At 37.4% G+C, this 16,924-nt stretch overlaps 1 protein-coding gene across 3 annotated transcripts in view; it reads right to left on the bottom strand.

Annotated features, from left to right (window-relative positions):
- The window catches only part of rnls (renalase, FAD-dependent amine oxidase), a 104,604-nt gene extending 87,865 nt beyond the window's left edge, over positions 1-16,739 (bottom strand). For all 3 annotated transcript variants that reach the window (XM_067429888.1, XM_067429889.1, XM_067429890.1), the window contains exons 1-3: positions 16,509-16,739; positions 15,301-15,406; positions 12,323-12,468 (exon numbers count right to left, since the gene is read on the bottom strand). In XM_067429888.1, the coding sequence (XP_067285989.1) occupies positions 12,323-12,468; positions 15,301-15,406; positions 16,509-16,626 (370 nt within the window). In that variant the 5' untranslated portion in view covers positions 16,627-16,739. The remainder of the gene's footprint in view (positions 1-12,322; positions 12,469-15,300; positions 15,407-16,508) is intronic.
- Between the last annotated feature and the right edge of the window lie 185 nt (positions 16,740-16,924).

The raw sequence follows: 16,924 nt of genomic DNA, 5'->3' as shown, positions 1-16,924 counted from the left end.
GTTAAAAGGAGTGATGAAATAGTTAGCAGATTATCATCACTCAATGGGTGGTTGTCTAAGTGGTGTCTGCAAAATAACATAGGGTTCATAGACAATTGGAAAGGTTTTTGAGGCAGACCTGACCTGTTGAAGATAGACGACATTCATCCCTCCTGGGCTGGTGCTGCACTTCTCTCTAGTAATTTGGCACATAGTCTTAAAGCTAAACCTTGACTCACTGGGGCCCAGGTCAGGAAGCAGACAAACTGGCTAAACCAACTGTCTGAAAGGTAAAGGGGGAGGTGTTGCTGTAATTTATATTAATATCTTCAGCATTACTCAGAAGTCTAGTTTCAAATATAATTCCTTTGAACCTTCTTTGAATATAACACCTTCTGGTGCTTTATGTAACGTTGTGTAGTGTAAATGATAAATCCCGTTTGACATTTGGGTTGGCTACTGTATACAGGCCACCAGGGCACAATACAGACTTTATCAAACAATTTGCTGGTTTTCTATCAGAGTTAGTACTGGCTGCAGATAAAGTACTAATTGTTGGTGATTTTAATATCCATGTAGACAATGAAAAAGACGCATTGGGACTGGCATTTAGAGACATTCTAAACTCTATTGGAGTTAGACAACACATATCGGGACCCACTCATCGCCGTAATCACACATACTTGAGTAGATAAGTATGTAGATCACGTACTTTAGATCTAATAATGTCACATGCAATAAATGTTAATACCGTTGAAATTCTGCAGCAGAGCGATGACATCTCAGGTCATTACCTAATATCATGTATACTTAATTTACCTAAGGCTGCAAAGCCATCCCCTCGCTTCAAATTTGGCAGGACTATAACCGCTACGACTAAAGATTGCTTTGTGCATAATCTTCCTCATCAGTTCTATTTCCTTAGCATTACAGATAGCCAAGAGGAACTTGATGTTGCAACAGAAACTATTGACTCTCTCTTTACTAGCACTTTAGACATAGTTGCTCCCCAGCGCTTAAAGAAGATTAAAGCAAATAATCCAACACCGTGGTACAACAAGCACACTCAGGCCTTTAAAACAGCAGCAAGAAAAATGTAGCGCAGCTCGAAGAAAACAAAACTGGAGGTTTTCCGCAATTTGTGGAAAGAGAGCATGATTGCATGCAGAAAGGCCATAAAAACTGCCAGATCTGCTTATTTCCCAACTCTTTTAGAAGAAAGCAAACGCAAACCTAGGTATTTATTCGATACAGTGGCTAAATTATCAAAAAATAAAGCTTTAGCTTCTGACGTTTGTAAACAGCACAGCAGTAATGACTTTATGAACTTCTTTACTAGTAAGATTGATAATATTAGTAATAAAATTATAACCATGCAGCCATCTACTCATGTATCACTTCAGACAGAGCATTGTAGTGTCACTGAGGAAAAATTACAGTCATTCACTGCTCTAGGAGGAGAAGAATTGGCTAAACTTGTTAAATCATCAAAATCAACAACATGTATGCTTGACCCTATACCGACTAGGCTACTAAAAGAGATGCTTCCAGAGGTCATAGATCCTCTGCTTATTATTATTCATTCATCCTTGACATTAGGATATGTACCAAAAACGTTTAAGTTGGCTATAATTAAACCACTTATTAAAAAAACGCAACTTGATCCTAAAGAATTAGTCAATTACAGGCCAGTCTCGAATCTACCGTTTCTATCAAAAATACTAGAAAAGGCTGTGTCTTCACAATTATGTTCCTTTTTAGAAAGAAATTGTATATGTGAGGATTTCCAGTCAGGATTTAGACCGTATCATAGTATTGAGACTGCTCTCATTAGAGTTACAAATGATTTACTCCTATCTAGGGTTGTGCGATTAATCGAAATCGTAATAAAATCGCAATTTGAGCTAGCCTAGAAATCTAGACACACCCTAGCGGCAGAAAATCTAATCTGCCCGCGAGTGTCGTCTAGCAACTCTCAATACCCTTCTGTGCTGTAAACGCCAAACTCTTGCTGGGCCAATCACATTGTGTATAGAGTCGGTGGGCGGGGCCATAATGACTCTGGAAGACTTGGAGTTAAGCTTTTCTCTTAGAAAAGAACAAAGACCGGACTGAAGCCATTCTTAAAAACGGAAGATGTGTTCGGAATTTTGCTGACCTTGATGTGGGTCTGGCTTGTCAGGCTAAATTTGAGCATGTGCGATTTCTAAATCGCTTCAAACACGATTTTTTCCGCTCCTGGCCCCAACCTCCCAGTATGCTATCCGATCCAATCAGAATGCAGCATGCCTAAATTGAGTGCGAGAACGGAACAGACCAGGCATTACACATCAACATATGAAATTATTTTTTTATTATTATAGGCTAATATTTAAACAAACCCTAATTAAATAAGATAGGTTTTCTTTAACCCATGGCCGACAAAGTCAGCACATTCGGGACATTGTCATTTAACCTATGGCAGCAGATTGTTTCTAAATTCTGTTCATATTTCTAAAAAAAATGAGCGAGCTCAACCCAGGGACGGTCGATTCAATATTATTTCTACACAGTGCGAGGAAAGCTAAAAATAAGTAGACTAATCTTCTGTTTTAGGCCACCAACGGCACCTTATAGCCCTTTTAACCCCTTCTCTGAAGAGGGACAAAATGCCCAATTGGCGATATCCCACGTTGCAATGCCATTGTACCATTTTAACAGGCTACTTTTAAACGCATAGCTCAGGAATGTCAGATTTATGTATTTTCTGATAGGGGGGTGGGATTAGAGCCCTGCACGAAGCTCATATCTAGGCTTTTGCCCAGCCAGTGTCCGACAGCTTATCAAAGTTCACGGCCCGAGTCCAACTGGAGTCAGAATCTCAATCTCGCCGTCAGAATTTACGTCTTGTCGGCTTCCCTGAGGGAGTGGAAGGTAAAAACCCGATGGGTTTTTTGAAGGAATGGCTACCTAAGATTCTGGGGAAGGAGGACGAGATCTACGAAATTGAAAGAGCTCATCGTACTTTGCAATGATGACCAGCGGAAAATGGCAAACCACGAGCTATTCTGATTCGTCTTCTTCGGTACGGAGACACGCTTAAGATCCTCAACGCAGCCAGAGAAAAGGGCAAACTCACCTATGGCAACTCAACGATCATGATATTTCGTGACATGTCATCAACATTGTTCAGAAAGCGACAAGAATTCAGCGCCCTCAAAAGAGACCTTCGCAATAACGACGTCACTTATGCTATGCTTCATCCCGCGACGTTTAGGATTCAGCTGCCGGAGGGACAAAGATCCTTCAACTCAAAAGCATCAGCAGAGACTTATCTTCGACAACATCATCCTCACTTGATTGCTGGATAAGACAGCTAGCAGCAAATGGCATATCAAAAGAATTCGGGGGATACAAACTCTGATAGAACAATCACCCAAAATTATGCAAAAATAACTGTACCGAAATAACATGGGTGAGTGTTTTTTGTTGTTGTTGTTGTTTTTTTTTTTTTATCCTTTTACGTTAAGGGTGAATTATGTACTTAAGAACTGGTTGGAGAAAAACGTTATTTTATTTACCAGATTTTGGACTTTGGTCAGCTTCGTATCGTAATTGTTGGATTGTTTACTAAAATGTGTGAATTTCGGGGCTGTCATTAGGATTGTTCGAAATAAATAATGTTTGCTTGAAAAGTACAGAACCTAACTCAAACATTTGATGGACCTGACAATATTCGGGAGCTAGTTCGGTTGGATAAGGAAGAGGAAGTCAAATTCGACTGCATGTTGCGGTGCACAATCAGTCATGGGGTTTCAAAGGTTCACACTTCGTTTGGGGAAGTGGTGGGAGTGTTAGGGGGTGGTGGACAGAACACATGTTTTAGTTATTTAATTTTTTGGCTGCTTAGAGATAATTTATTAAATTGCCCCTATGCAAATACCGATTAATCCGTGTTAGGTAGCTACACTGAAATATAAGTGTGTTACTTGGAATGTCAATGGATAAATCAAAGACTTAAAAGGAAAAAGGTTATTCTGTATCTTAAAAAACATAATATTGGAATTGCTTTGCTACAAGAAACACATTTGACTGACTCTGAACATCAAAACCTTAAAAAGCAGTCGACTGGACAGGTTTTCTTTTCCTCCTTTACATCGCAATCCAGAGGGGTAGTTATACTTATTAACAAAAATATACCTTTTCAAATGGAATTTATGGATAAAGACAAATCTGGTCAGATTTATTATTTTAAGAGGAAAAATTATTATGCAGAGAATAACTTTAGTAAATGTATACCGTCCTGAGATGGAGGGTGCTGATTTTATTCATAGCTTGTTTTTCAAATTAGTATTTCCTATTGCAGAACTAATAATTGGAGGGGATTTTAATGTCGTTATGGACCCAGTATTAGACAGGTGTCAAAGTGTCAGCATTAAGTCAAGTTGCCATAGCTTTAAAATACGAACTCTCAAGTCTTAATTTAACAGATATATGGAGATTTAAGAATAAAACAAAAAAAGAATATTCTTTTTACTCACATAGGCATAATTGTTATTCCAGAATTGACTATTTTTTCGTTCCAAAAGCGAAGGAATATTTGATTGAAGTATGTGACTATTTACCAAGAATATTATCAGATCATGCCCCTCTACTTATATTAATACATAACTCCCCGGAATTGCCGAATTGTAAGCTTTGGCGATTTAGCAACCATTTATTGAATAATTCTGAAGCATTAAACTTAACAGAGAACAATATAGACAACTTTATTATTACAAACAGAAATTCAGCCTCTTCGGGTATAATTTGGGAGGCTATGAAAGCATTCTTACAGGGCCAAATCATCAATTATTCTTCAAATAAGAAAAAACAATATAAAAAAAATTACAATTACTTGAAAAAAACATTTTAACAATGGAAAGGGAACATTTTAAGACTAAAGACGCTCAGCTGTTTCAACAATTACAATCCAAAAAATTGGAATACAATATTTTGACATCCAAAGAAGCAGAAAACGTGCTTCTCAGATCACGACAGAAGTATTATGAACATGGGGATAAGATCGGAAAAGTGTTAGCGTGGCAAATAAGAAAAGAAGAAATTAGTAAAACTATAACTACAATATATTCATCAGAAAATAAAATTGTTAACCACCCGAAATTAATAAATCAAGAATTCTTAGAGTTTTATAAAACGCTGTATACGTCTGATGGTGTTGATGAAGTTGAAATCCAAAGTTTTCTATGCAAATTGGAGATTCCAGCCTTATGTGACAATGACCAAGAAGAACTTGAGAAAGAAATCTCAAAAGAAGAGATTCAATCTGCTGTTGCCGCATTGGCTGGAGGTAAAACACCTGGACTGGATGGTTTCTCGATGGAAATATTATAAAACTTTTCTGCCAAAGCTAATAGATCCGATGCTATCGATGTACACGGAGGCAATTCATAAAAAAGAATTACCAGAGACTTTAAATCAGGCTTTAATTACAGTTTTGCTGAAACCAGGCAAAGACCCTAACCTATGTACCTCATACCGACCAATCTCACTGCTTAATTATGATTATAACATTTTTACTAAAATGATTGCTTTACGTTTAGAGCAGGTTTTGCCCGGTTTGATTCATATGGATCAAACTGGATTTATTAAAAATAAATCCTCCTTTGATAATATGCGGAGGTTTATGAATATTATTTACACGGCAAAACAAATCGAGTCTCCAGTGATTGCCCTTTCATTGGATGCAGAAAAAGCCTTTGACCGAGTAGAATGGTCTTATTTGATGGCTATTTTGCAAAAAATGAATTTCGGTCCTAAATTTATTGACATGATTCGCATGTTGTATAGAAATCCATCGGCAACCATCCGTACTAACTCGCACTTTGATTTGTCAAGGGGAACTAGACAGGGATGTCCTTTGTCCCTGTTACTTGTTGCGCTAGCGGTGGAACCCCTGGCCATTGCAATTCGGGCGCACAAATCAATTTCCGGGCTAGAGATAGGAGGATATGTACATAAAATATCATTGTACGCGGATGATGTAATGTTATATATCACTAACCCTGACTCATCGCTGCCTAACTTGTCTCAATTATTGGGAAAATTTAAAGAAATATCTGGATATAAGATTAATATAAATAAAAGTGTTATGATGCCACTGAATTTGGCTGCAGAGAAATTGCCCCTAGATAACATCCATTTTTCATGGAATTCAGAGAGGATAGTTTATTTAGGACTAAATATTCCTTCAAAGTTGAGAGGAAGGATATTCTTTGAACTATTCCCCACTAATTAAAAAGGTAATGATGGACCTGGTCAGATGGAACCCACTACCATTATCACTAATTGGCAGGATAAATTGCATTAAAATGAATGTGCTTCCAAAATTTCTATATTTATTTCAAACTCTCCCGATTTCGATCCCACAAAAGTTTTTTACTAATCTTAATAGTGCAATTAGAAAATTTATATGGAATAATAAGACTGAGGGTTAAACTTAAAACATTACATATGACATTTAAAAAAGGTGGATTATAACTCCCAGATTTTGTGTGTTATTTCTGGGCAGCACAAATGAAAGCGGTATGGTTTTGGCAGATGAATAGTACACTTCCACCTGCATGGACACAAATTGAAAACTATCACGCAGGACAAATTCCTTTAGACAAGGCTTTATTCAACCCCCTGACTTGTGTTACAAAGGAGATTGATAACCCATTCATTAGACATACGTGCAAATTTCATTGCAACCCGGCTCTTCCTGAGGTACTAAGAGACGGGATAAGGCAATACTGGTATAATAAGGTTATTCAAGAGTTTGGAGACTTGTATGAAGATGACACACTAATGACATTTGAACAATTGAGAACAAAGTTCTCTCTTCCTGTTAATTTTTTTTTAAAATATTTCCAGGTGAGGCATTATATTACTACATCACAAAGTGGTCAGTTAAAACCCCTCTCCTCACTCTCAATAGACAATATTATAAGAGAGAAAAAAGGGTCCAAAAGGTTTTGTGTCCTATATGTATACTAACTTTATTGAATTGAATGGGGAGGATGTATTGTCTTCCAGACTTAAATGGGAAAAAGATCTGGAATGTACCTTTGCGCAAGATTCTTGGGAATACATCTGTAAAAATGTTTAAACATTTTCATTCAACAGTAGGCACAGACTCATACAGTTTAATATTATACATAGGGTATATTATACACCTGAAAGATTACACAAGATTAGTGATTCATATTCAGACAGCTGTCCTAGATGTAAAATAGAGGTCGGTACACTATTACATGTTTTGGACTTGCTCAAAACTAGAAACCTATTGGGAAAATATAATGCAAACTATTGATAAGATTATTAATGTTAAGCTTTCATTTGATCCGCGATTTATGTTATTGGGAGATGAATCGGTCCTCCAACTTGATCAAAGGAAGAACTTGCGTTTTGTTAAGATGGCTCTGATAGCAGCAAAGAAATGTATAGCTATGCAATGGAAATCAGAAGAACCTCCCAGTCATGTTGTACGGCTTAGAGAACTTTCGTCCTATGTTCCTGTTGAAAAAATAATGTTTAATCTGAGGAAAAAACCATTGATGTTTGAAAAGATTTGGGGCAAATTTATTGAATATATGAATAATTTGGATGTTACATTAGTTGAAAATGCTGATGTGACAAAATAACCCTTCTTTATTTGAGCCTATACTTTTTTCCTGTCTTTCTATTTATTTTATTAGAATTAGTTTTTTTTTGTTTTTTTTTTTGTTTTCTTAAACATCAGTCTTGTAATAATGTCTATTTGAATGTTCTGTCTATTGAGGGTTGGGACAGGGATGGTAGGGGTGGTTAGAAAGTTTGTCTACTTGTATACTGAATGTATTCTGTAAACGGTTCATGTGAAAATAATAAATATATTGATAAAAAAAAAAAGATTCCAGAGGTCTGGATGCGGGTGCCATAGAGTGCCTCGTCCCTGAGAAAGAAGGTCCTTCCTTTGCACAAGGTCTGTGAAAGAAGGCTCACTGGGGGAAATACATATTTTGCGTAGGTCCCAGGGCCAGCTGTGTGCCAGTGCATCTGTACCTAGGGTACCCCCGGTCAGGGAATAGTACCATTGGCAATGGGTCGAGTCCGGAGAGGCAAACAGGTCTACATGTGCGGCTCCGAAGAGGTCCCATATCAGCTGGACCACCTGGGGATGGAGTCGCCACTCTCCCAGAGGTGTCGGCTGCCGTGAGAGCTCGCCGGCTTTCCGGTTGAGCACACCTGGTACATGAATGGCCTGATCTCAGCCACCTCAACCAAAGAAGAAGAATGCCTAATTCTGTAGCTCCGTGCACTGATTCACGCATGACATGTAATTGATAAATAAAATAGGCCTATGTTGAACTAAACCAAGCTTGGATTGACCTTCATGACCTTCAAAAAGTATGCAGTGTCTCTTCGTGGAAGGACACAGGCACTGAAATTAGCTTCCTTCGGATTCCAATATTAGGAATGCTTTTGGACTTTATTTTGAATAAAGATCCAGCTCACATGGTTAAGACATTGAGCATTTATTAGCTTAATTTCACAGCAAGATTAGTTTGTAAACAAGAGACTGGATTTGCAGACAGAACGATATTAAAAACGATGCTGTGCCTTCTATATTGGACCCGACAGGAATGGTGCAACACACTTATGTGAATAAAAAAAGTTTTTTTATATATATATAGATTGTTTGTTATCTACTGATTATGTGTACGTGTCTAACTAAACGTAATTAACAATAACTTGCCACACTATCAAAGGATGGAGTACTACAGGCTTGGTTCGTTGTCCTGCGATTCAGGATCAGACCTGAACATATATGGGCCAGGGCTCGCAAAGCCCAACATTCAGGGACTAATGTGTTTTCCTGTCTGGCAACAAAATGCATCACTGGCTATGTATTCACATTTTAAAATTTCATATTTAAAGAAATTTAGTATTTGGCCATGTCTAACATGTATTGAAATGTTAAACCTACAAATAAGTTATGAACTGCAATGTTTTAAGCAACTTGACTATTATTTATTAAAGAGCCATACAGGCACTTCGTAGGTAATGGCATTACAAATGAAAACTATTATTTTTCCGGCCACAAAATTACTCTAATTTGCCTAGAATTCTCTATTTAAACTTTAATTACTACACTAATTGTAATAAAAATTGTATAAATATTAGAAAAAGAATATTTTAAGTGGTCATTAATGGACCATAAGTATTGCACAAATAGTAGTTAGTACCAAAAGAGCTCCTCAAAATATTCAATAAATATTACTAAACTAAAACATAGTTTATTTAATAACATTTATTTAATTGAAAAATAGTTAAAGGTGCCCTAGAATGAAAAATTGAATTAACCTTGCCATAGTGAAATAATAAGAGTTCAGTACATGGACATCACATACTGTGAGTCTCAAACACTATTGCCTCCTACTTCTTATATAAATCTCGTGCAGGAAAAACACCACAGAAAAATAAGTGATTCTCAACATAACGGCAACTGTGACGCAATCGCTGGGATCATTAATATGTACACCCCCGACATTTGCATATGTCAGAACATGTTTATGTCAGGCGGAACTGCGCAGCCGAATCATCAGGTAAACAATTGTCACGCGAGGATAGGGAAAATGGCAGATCATGGACACAAATGTCATGTTACAGGCTGTGAGGGGACATGAGGACTTTTCATACCCTTCCCACAGATAAAAAAAAATGACAACAGTCATGGTTGATATTTATTATAATCAGTAACTATTTAATTCAAAATCCTTCGTTTGCTCTGCACATTTCACCACGGACAGTTTTTCTAACCTGAGGCAATATCAAGCAAGCTTAGCTCAGTATCTAAAATTGAAAAAAGGGGCAATTCCAACAATATTCCTACAAGCAGTAAGTAGTGATTTATTCACTTATGACTGTTTAAACCATTTCTGATTAAACTAAAAGTTTTTTAGAGACAGCATTGTCTAGACAATGCAAGATGCTAGTACAGTAACAATAGGAAACTCCAATTACCATACAAAACTAAATAGTGTGTCTAGTGGGACAAAGGTTAACATTATTTTGTATTACAAAGTACATAACCATAGATTTTTATGTCATACTACGTTAGTTTAGTTGCTTAGAGGTCGCTCACTCGATCATTCTAGCTAAAATCTAATATGATGTCATATCATAACGTTAATATTCCGTAAAGTCAGACCTCCTTTAATCCGGAATGGACAAAAGAGCACAAATTTATATCAAAAAGCAGTAGAGATGTGTTTTTAATGGATTTTGAATGTAAAAACCACACAAATATCATAAGTTGACCTTTTTTTTTATAAAAAAGTTTTAAAAAGCCAGTTCATGAACCCTTTAAGGGGAGCGAGGAGATTAATTCCGCCTTGCACTCTGTACCCTCTTGGGACTTATCTCTGGTGCTTACGGCATTGCAGAGAGCACATTTTGAGCCTTTTCATTCAGCGGAGTTAAAAATTCTTTCTTGGAAAATAGTACTCCTGACTGTATTGGCCTCCATTAAAAGGTTAGGGGGACTTGCAAGCATTTTCGTTCGACAAATCGTGCCTAGAATTTTGTCCGGCTAATCTCATGTGATCTTAAGACCCCGGCCCGGATATGTGCCCAAAGGTTCCCACCACTCCCTTCAAGGATCAGGTGGTGAACCTGCAAGACTCAGCAGGAGGAGGTAGACCAGCCTTAGCTTTGTTCTGTCCTGTCCGCACCCTGTGGCTATACATGGTCATAACACAAAGCTTCAGTACCTTAGACCAGCTCTTTTTCTGTTATGGAGGCCAGCAGAAGGGAAAGGCTGTCCCCAAGCAGAGGAAGACCCACTGGATAATACCAAACCCAAGGTTTCCTGCTCAGGTTGAGAGCCCACTCCTCTAGGAGTGTTGCCTCTTGGGTATCCAGCTCGCTTCAACCATCCAGTAACACCAAATTTACCATTCCAGTGATGGCTTTATGCGCTATTCCCCTCCCCATGGACCGGACACCTGCATTATTGCTGCAGTAAAAAAAAAGTGCGCTGCATCCGTGTCCGTATTTATACCTGTGCTGAGGGGTGGAGTGCTAGATGCAAATCTTGCACAGCAATGTGCATTGGCTCGTTCTGTGTGCACTTGAAGATGATAGGGGCTCCATTCCTCCCTTCAGGGAACAAGGGTTACATACATAACCAAGATGTTTTCTATTTTTCATACAATTTTATATCTTTTTTATGCCAGTGATGGTAAAGCTGAATTTTTGGCAATCATTACTCCAGTCTTTAGTGTCACATGATCTTTCAGAAATCATTCTTCTATGTTTATTTTAGCATTTCATATTAAAGGTGAACTATGTAGTATTTTTGCAGTAAAATATCCAAAAACCACTAGGCAGGTGTTATATATTTTGTTCAGTTGAGTACCTACAATATCCCAGAAGTTTCCAACTATTTGTAAATTGTGAGAAAATTGCTATTTTAACTAAGGACAGGGACGTTTTAACATTGCATTTGAGGGAGTCGCCTATCAATTGTGTCATATCTGCGTTACCCTCGGTTTCGGCTTTTATTTCGCAGGAGCGCTTTACTCTTAGCAGTGTGAACAACTGAACGCACGGAGTAAAGTCATAACATCGTTTTAAACACACTTAAATGTATCTAATATGATAAACAGAGCTACATTACCTCAAAATCATAACCGGAAGAGCTGATCAGTGCAGGCGACCGGCGACTGTCTCCCGTCCCGTCATAATAAAAGTCCCGGAATTCGCGGGGGGGGTGTTTGTTTAACAATCGCTCCAGCGGCCGTGCTCAGGTCCATAACACTCGGTCCTGCTCTGCTTTACACTACAGTAACGTTAATAACCGCATGCATGAACGTGATTTCTGCCCGAGTCCTATTTTCCACCGGCTGTGATGAGAAGACCACATCTCCCAAGATGCTGCGCTCACATGTTGCGTCATCAAACTACGATTTGTTTTGAATAGGCGCCCTCCAGTGGATGGAAAGCTCCATAGTGCACCTTTAATAGTGTTGAAAATAGTTGTGATGCTAAATATTTCTGTAAAAACCATAATATTTTTTTCCTGGGATTCTTTGATGAATAGTTCAAAGGAGCATTTATTTAGATTGGAAATATGCAGTAACATTATAAATGTCTTTACTGTCACTTTTTGCATCATGCATCCTTGCTGAATAAAAGTAATAATTTCTTTAAAAAAACAAATCTTACTGACCCCAAACATCTGAACGGTTGTGTATCAGTTTGACTTACAGAAAAACCAGAAGAAGAAATCAGAAATGAAATGCAAGGAAATAAGTTGAACCTGATTCAAATGACCTACCTGACTCTTTGAGGTAGTGTTTGACGATGGACGAGACCCCATGGGGTGTCACATAATTCACAATTCCTTCTTCCTTAGACATCATGCCTTCAACAGGAGCAACCATAGGTTTTAAAAAGTCCTGTGCTAAGAGTTCTTCATAAAAACTAAAAAGACAAGAAAATGCACTAGTCACTACACACAGCAAATATTTATTTGAACATAATTCAGGATTTTCAAACAAATTATACCCACACCACACAGATCAGGGGCTGTATTAATAAAACATCTTAAGGCTAAAAGTAGCTCCTAACCTGACAATTTAGGAGAAACTCTAAAAAATAATGCCCAATTTCAGTTTAGGACTCCTACATTTTTACTCTAAGAGTATTTTACAAAGCATTTTAGTGCTAAAACTAGCTCTTAAATCTGGGAAACGTTAGGAGTAGTCAAGAGGACAGTCACTAAGACCAAATCACAAAAATCCCTAATGGACGTTTCCGCAATCCTCCTCAGCAATCCACCCAAAGATACTGTTGAGGAGATATAGCCTTGGGTGCTACACCTTTTCTTCATAACTGCAATACACATTTTGATTTATAGATTTAAATCTAAGATAAAACGGCAAAAATATTCTTAAGGGTGCCCTAGAATGAAAATTGAATTAACCTTACCATAGTGAAATAATAAGAGTTCAGTACATGGACATCACATACTGTGAGTCTCAAACACCATTGCCTCCTCCTTCATATGTAAATCTCGTGAATCAAAAACACCACAGAAAAATAAGTGCTTCTCAACATAAGGCCAAAAGTGACTCAAGCGTTGGGGATCATTTATATGCACGCCCCCAACATTTGTATCTGTCCAAACATGTTCATTGTCAGGCGGAACTGACGCAGCCTAGTCATCGGGACTGCAGGTAAAAAGGACAGTTGAGGATAGCAAAAACGGTAGCTCTCATGACACATGTTCTAGGCTGTGCAGGAGACGTGAGGACATTTCATATGTCAACAGTCATGGTTGAGGTTTATTATAATCGTATACCACAACAATTTATTTCAAAATCGTTCGTTTGTACGGCCCATTTCAAGCAAACTTCGCTCAGCGTCTTAAACTGAAGAAAGGGACAACTATATTCCTGCAAGCAATAAGTAGCAATTTTATCCACTTATTGACTAGCTGTTTAAACAATTTCTGATTAAATTGAAAGTTTCTTAGAGAGAGTGCATTGATGATGCAAGATGCTAGTACAGTAACAATAGGAAACTCCAAGTACCATACACAACTAAATAAGCCCCTTTCACACTGCATGTCAGACCCGCAATATTCCCGGAACATTGCCGGGTCGCCTTCTGTGTGAAAGCAACCACGTCCCGGGATTGATTACCGAATTCGACCCGGGTCGGGGACCTAGTAATATTGCGGTATTCGACCCGGGACGAGCGCTGTGTGAACAAAAGCCGAAACTAATGCCGCAAAGTGTACGTAGTTATCGTGCGACTTCTAGAGCTTGTTTTTTCAATAATACAACCCTGCAGTTCCAGAAGAGCTAGTCGGTGTTTTAAACGCAGAGAGTGTTCGTAAACAAAAGAAACTAAAAATTAAACAAGCAGAAATGTGTGCAAACTAGACACAAGTCGAGACCACGGAGCTCCTTACTATCCGCGCTGAAGCTGAGATCGTGTCAACTCGACCCAGGACCGTTAAGCGTTGTGTGTGAAAGCGCACATATTACTGCATTTCGCTGGCAGTGTGAATGTACCAAATCTAGCGGCCCGGGAACAAATGCCGGGTCGCATTATCCGTGTATTTGCCAGAATTGTAGTGTGAAAGGGGCTATAGTGTGTCTAATGACAAAGGTTAAATTGAAAAAAGTCTAAAATGTAGACTGAATGACACTTTAAGCAGAACATCTCAAATGGAGATTGCTGAAATGCAATGTTTAGGTAAAACACTGGATAGTATTCGTGTTCTTATAGAGAAAAGCTCTGTGTGGGGGATTTAAATTACTGAAATCTGGCAACCGCAAGCACGCAAGCTCTTTCTCGCGCACGGATGATCTGGAAACACCAATAAACAAGTAAGCTGCATTTCAGCAAACTCCAGTTGAGATGTTCTGCTTACTTTTTGCCCTTAAATAAGCCACATACCCTCTATGTAGATATCAGAGAACAATTTAACATAGTTTCAACTCATTCTAGGGCAGATTTAATAAGTAAATAATGTCCGATTACCTGTGGCAGTTGTTTTCGAGAGTTCCCATTTACAAATTATTGAATAGAGTAAAAAAAAATTAAGTGCTGTCCGAAGGGATCGCGGGCTCCAAGCTTGGAATTTGGCCCAAACCCAGAGTTCTGCCCCGTATCACTGACTGAGATTGAGGAGTCGGGGTGGCAGAGGGATGTAGATAACTTTTGAGGTAACTAGGTGAGTAGACTCTCGGTTGTGTATAGGCCTACCTCCTCTTGCGCTGATTAGATAGACAGTTTAAATGTGCACTTCATGAACTTTGTTTATAAAATATAAATTTTGCTTGAATTCTGCAATCTCTCGAGATACAGACATGTAAGAGGCTGACAATCAACTGAACATATTCTTTTTTTAATTAGTGAAACTTGACATACTTTCTTAAATCTTTTGAATATTGCAACATTTTATTTTAAAATCTTTATTTGAATATGGCAACATGATACCTCATTCCACAATATTTCTATGATTAAATCACTGACAGAGACTCCTCACCCATCAGCCAATCACTGTTGTCATAGTTAGTGTGATTACATCATCCATAACAACGAGGTCATCGCCGCCCTTACTCTTAACTTAAGACTTCTCTCTATTCCTCAGTAAAAGTTGGTCTCAGCAGCTTTGTGAATATGTTTTAAGAGAAAACTCTTAACTAACAACTTTTACTGGCATTTAGGAGAACTCTTATCTCTCTAAGATAAAATGTTTTGTGAATACAGCCCCAGATATAGTACTGAGAAGTAGCCCACCTGCTGTGAATACGAGCATAGTATGGTGTGACACTTATGTATTGAGCTCCAAGATCAACCGTGCATGAAGGATTGTTTGGACTTCTGCTTGTGGACATTCTCCCCCCTATAAAATTCAATAACATCAGGATCAAGTCCAATGTGAAACATAAAATGCTGTTTTAATCTTTAAACATTTGAATGCCAACAATGATGATTCAGCATAACGTAAAGAAATAAGAAACATGTGATATGATTTATAAAATATATAAAAATGTGATATAATAATATTTTTCAATCAATCAATCAACTTTATTTATATAGCGCTTTATTTATCAAATAGCGACAATGTTGACAGATATTATAGTTTATAGAATTAAATAAGACTCAATTCATTAATTTTATTTGTATATTTAGTTGAATAACTTGGATCATAATTGTTGTGTCCCAAACTGAGCAAGCCAAGCCAAAGGCAACAGTGGCAAGGAACCAAAACTCCATCAGGGCATGATGAAACAAACAAACAAACAAAAAACCTTGGGAGAAGGTTTTTATATATTGTTATCACAATATATCACATATATTTTTTATCACTAAATATGTTGAAAAACTGCTGAAAAGCCTGTTGCACAATAATAGTTGCATTAGGATTTTACATTTTATATATATATATATATATATATATATATATATATATATATATATATATATATATATATATATATATATATATATATATATATATGTAAAGGTACACATTCTGTAAAGGTTAACCCAGAGATGATTACACTTTTTGCTATGGCAAATAAATTAGCAAATGTTTCTATTTAATAACACATTAGATGCATCATCATGTACCTGCTAAACTAACTAAATGTAAAAGTAAATGCACATTGTTAAGGAGTGCATCGTTCCCCATCTTACCCCATTTTTAACAGTTTTAAACAACTTGCCGTCACCTATTTCATTAACATCTTAATCAACCATATTCTAATCATCGTAATTTGACGATATTTGAAGTGGGAGTGTCCTTTCAATGGCAAACTCCCTTGACATGCACTGAAGTAAATTATTGAACACGTGTTTATTCTTTCTTTCACATTTTGTTGCACATAACTTACCACTAATTCATTCAAACACACGAGACATTCACCGCTCAATAAAGTTTCATATTTGTTTAGAAAATAATCATTCTGTCTGTAGGTCAAAACAGATAAGAAGATGCTAACCTGCACCCCGAGATTTGTCCCACACGACTATATTAGCCTTGTTTGGAAGCTCCCTCCGCAGCAGACAAGCACATAAACTGCCTGTAAGTCCAGCACCAACAATTAGGACTCGAGACATTTCGAAAATGTAATTTAAGCAGCTACTTAAGGTAAAACAGCAAAGAGATCTAGCTAGTTTGAAGCTCTCACTCGAATTGGCTCACTGTCCCTTTAAGAATTATGAAAGGCTGAATGTTTTTTGTTGGCCAACTAAAACATTCCCTTTGTTTGTTCAATGTTTGACTGATAAGTATGCACAACATATCCAAACTTTAAAAAAAATTATATGTTAGTTTTAAAGCTACATTGAAGAGTGCGCACTCAAATGTATTTTTTTATAATTGCATTTAGAGTAATTTAATTAAATGTATTTTTGT

This window comes from Pseudorasbora parva, chromosome 21 (genome assembly GCF_024679245.1).
Source record: "Pseudorasbora parva isolate DD20220531a chromosome 21, ASM2467924v1, whole genome shotgun sequence".
Lineage (NCBI taxonomy): Eukaryota > Metazoa > Chordata > Actinopteri > Cypriniformes > Gobionidae > Pseudorasbora > Pseudorasbora parva.
Note: the sequence above shows the minus strand (reverse complement) of the source record. Positions and strands in the feature narration are given on the sequence as shown.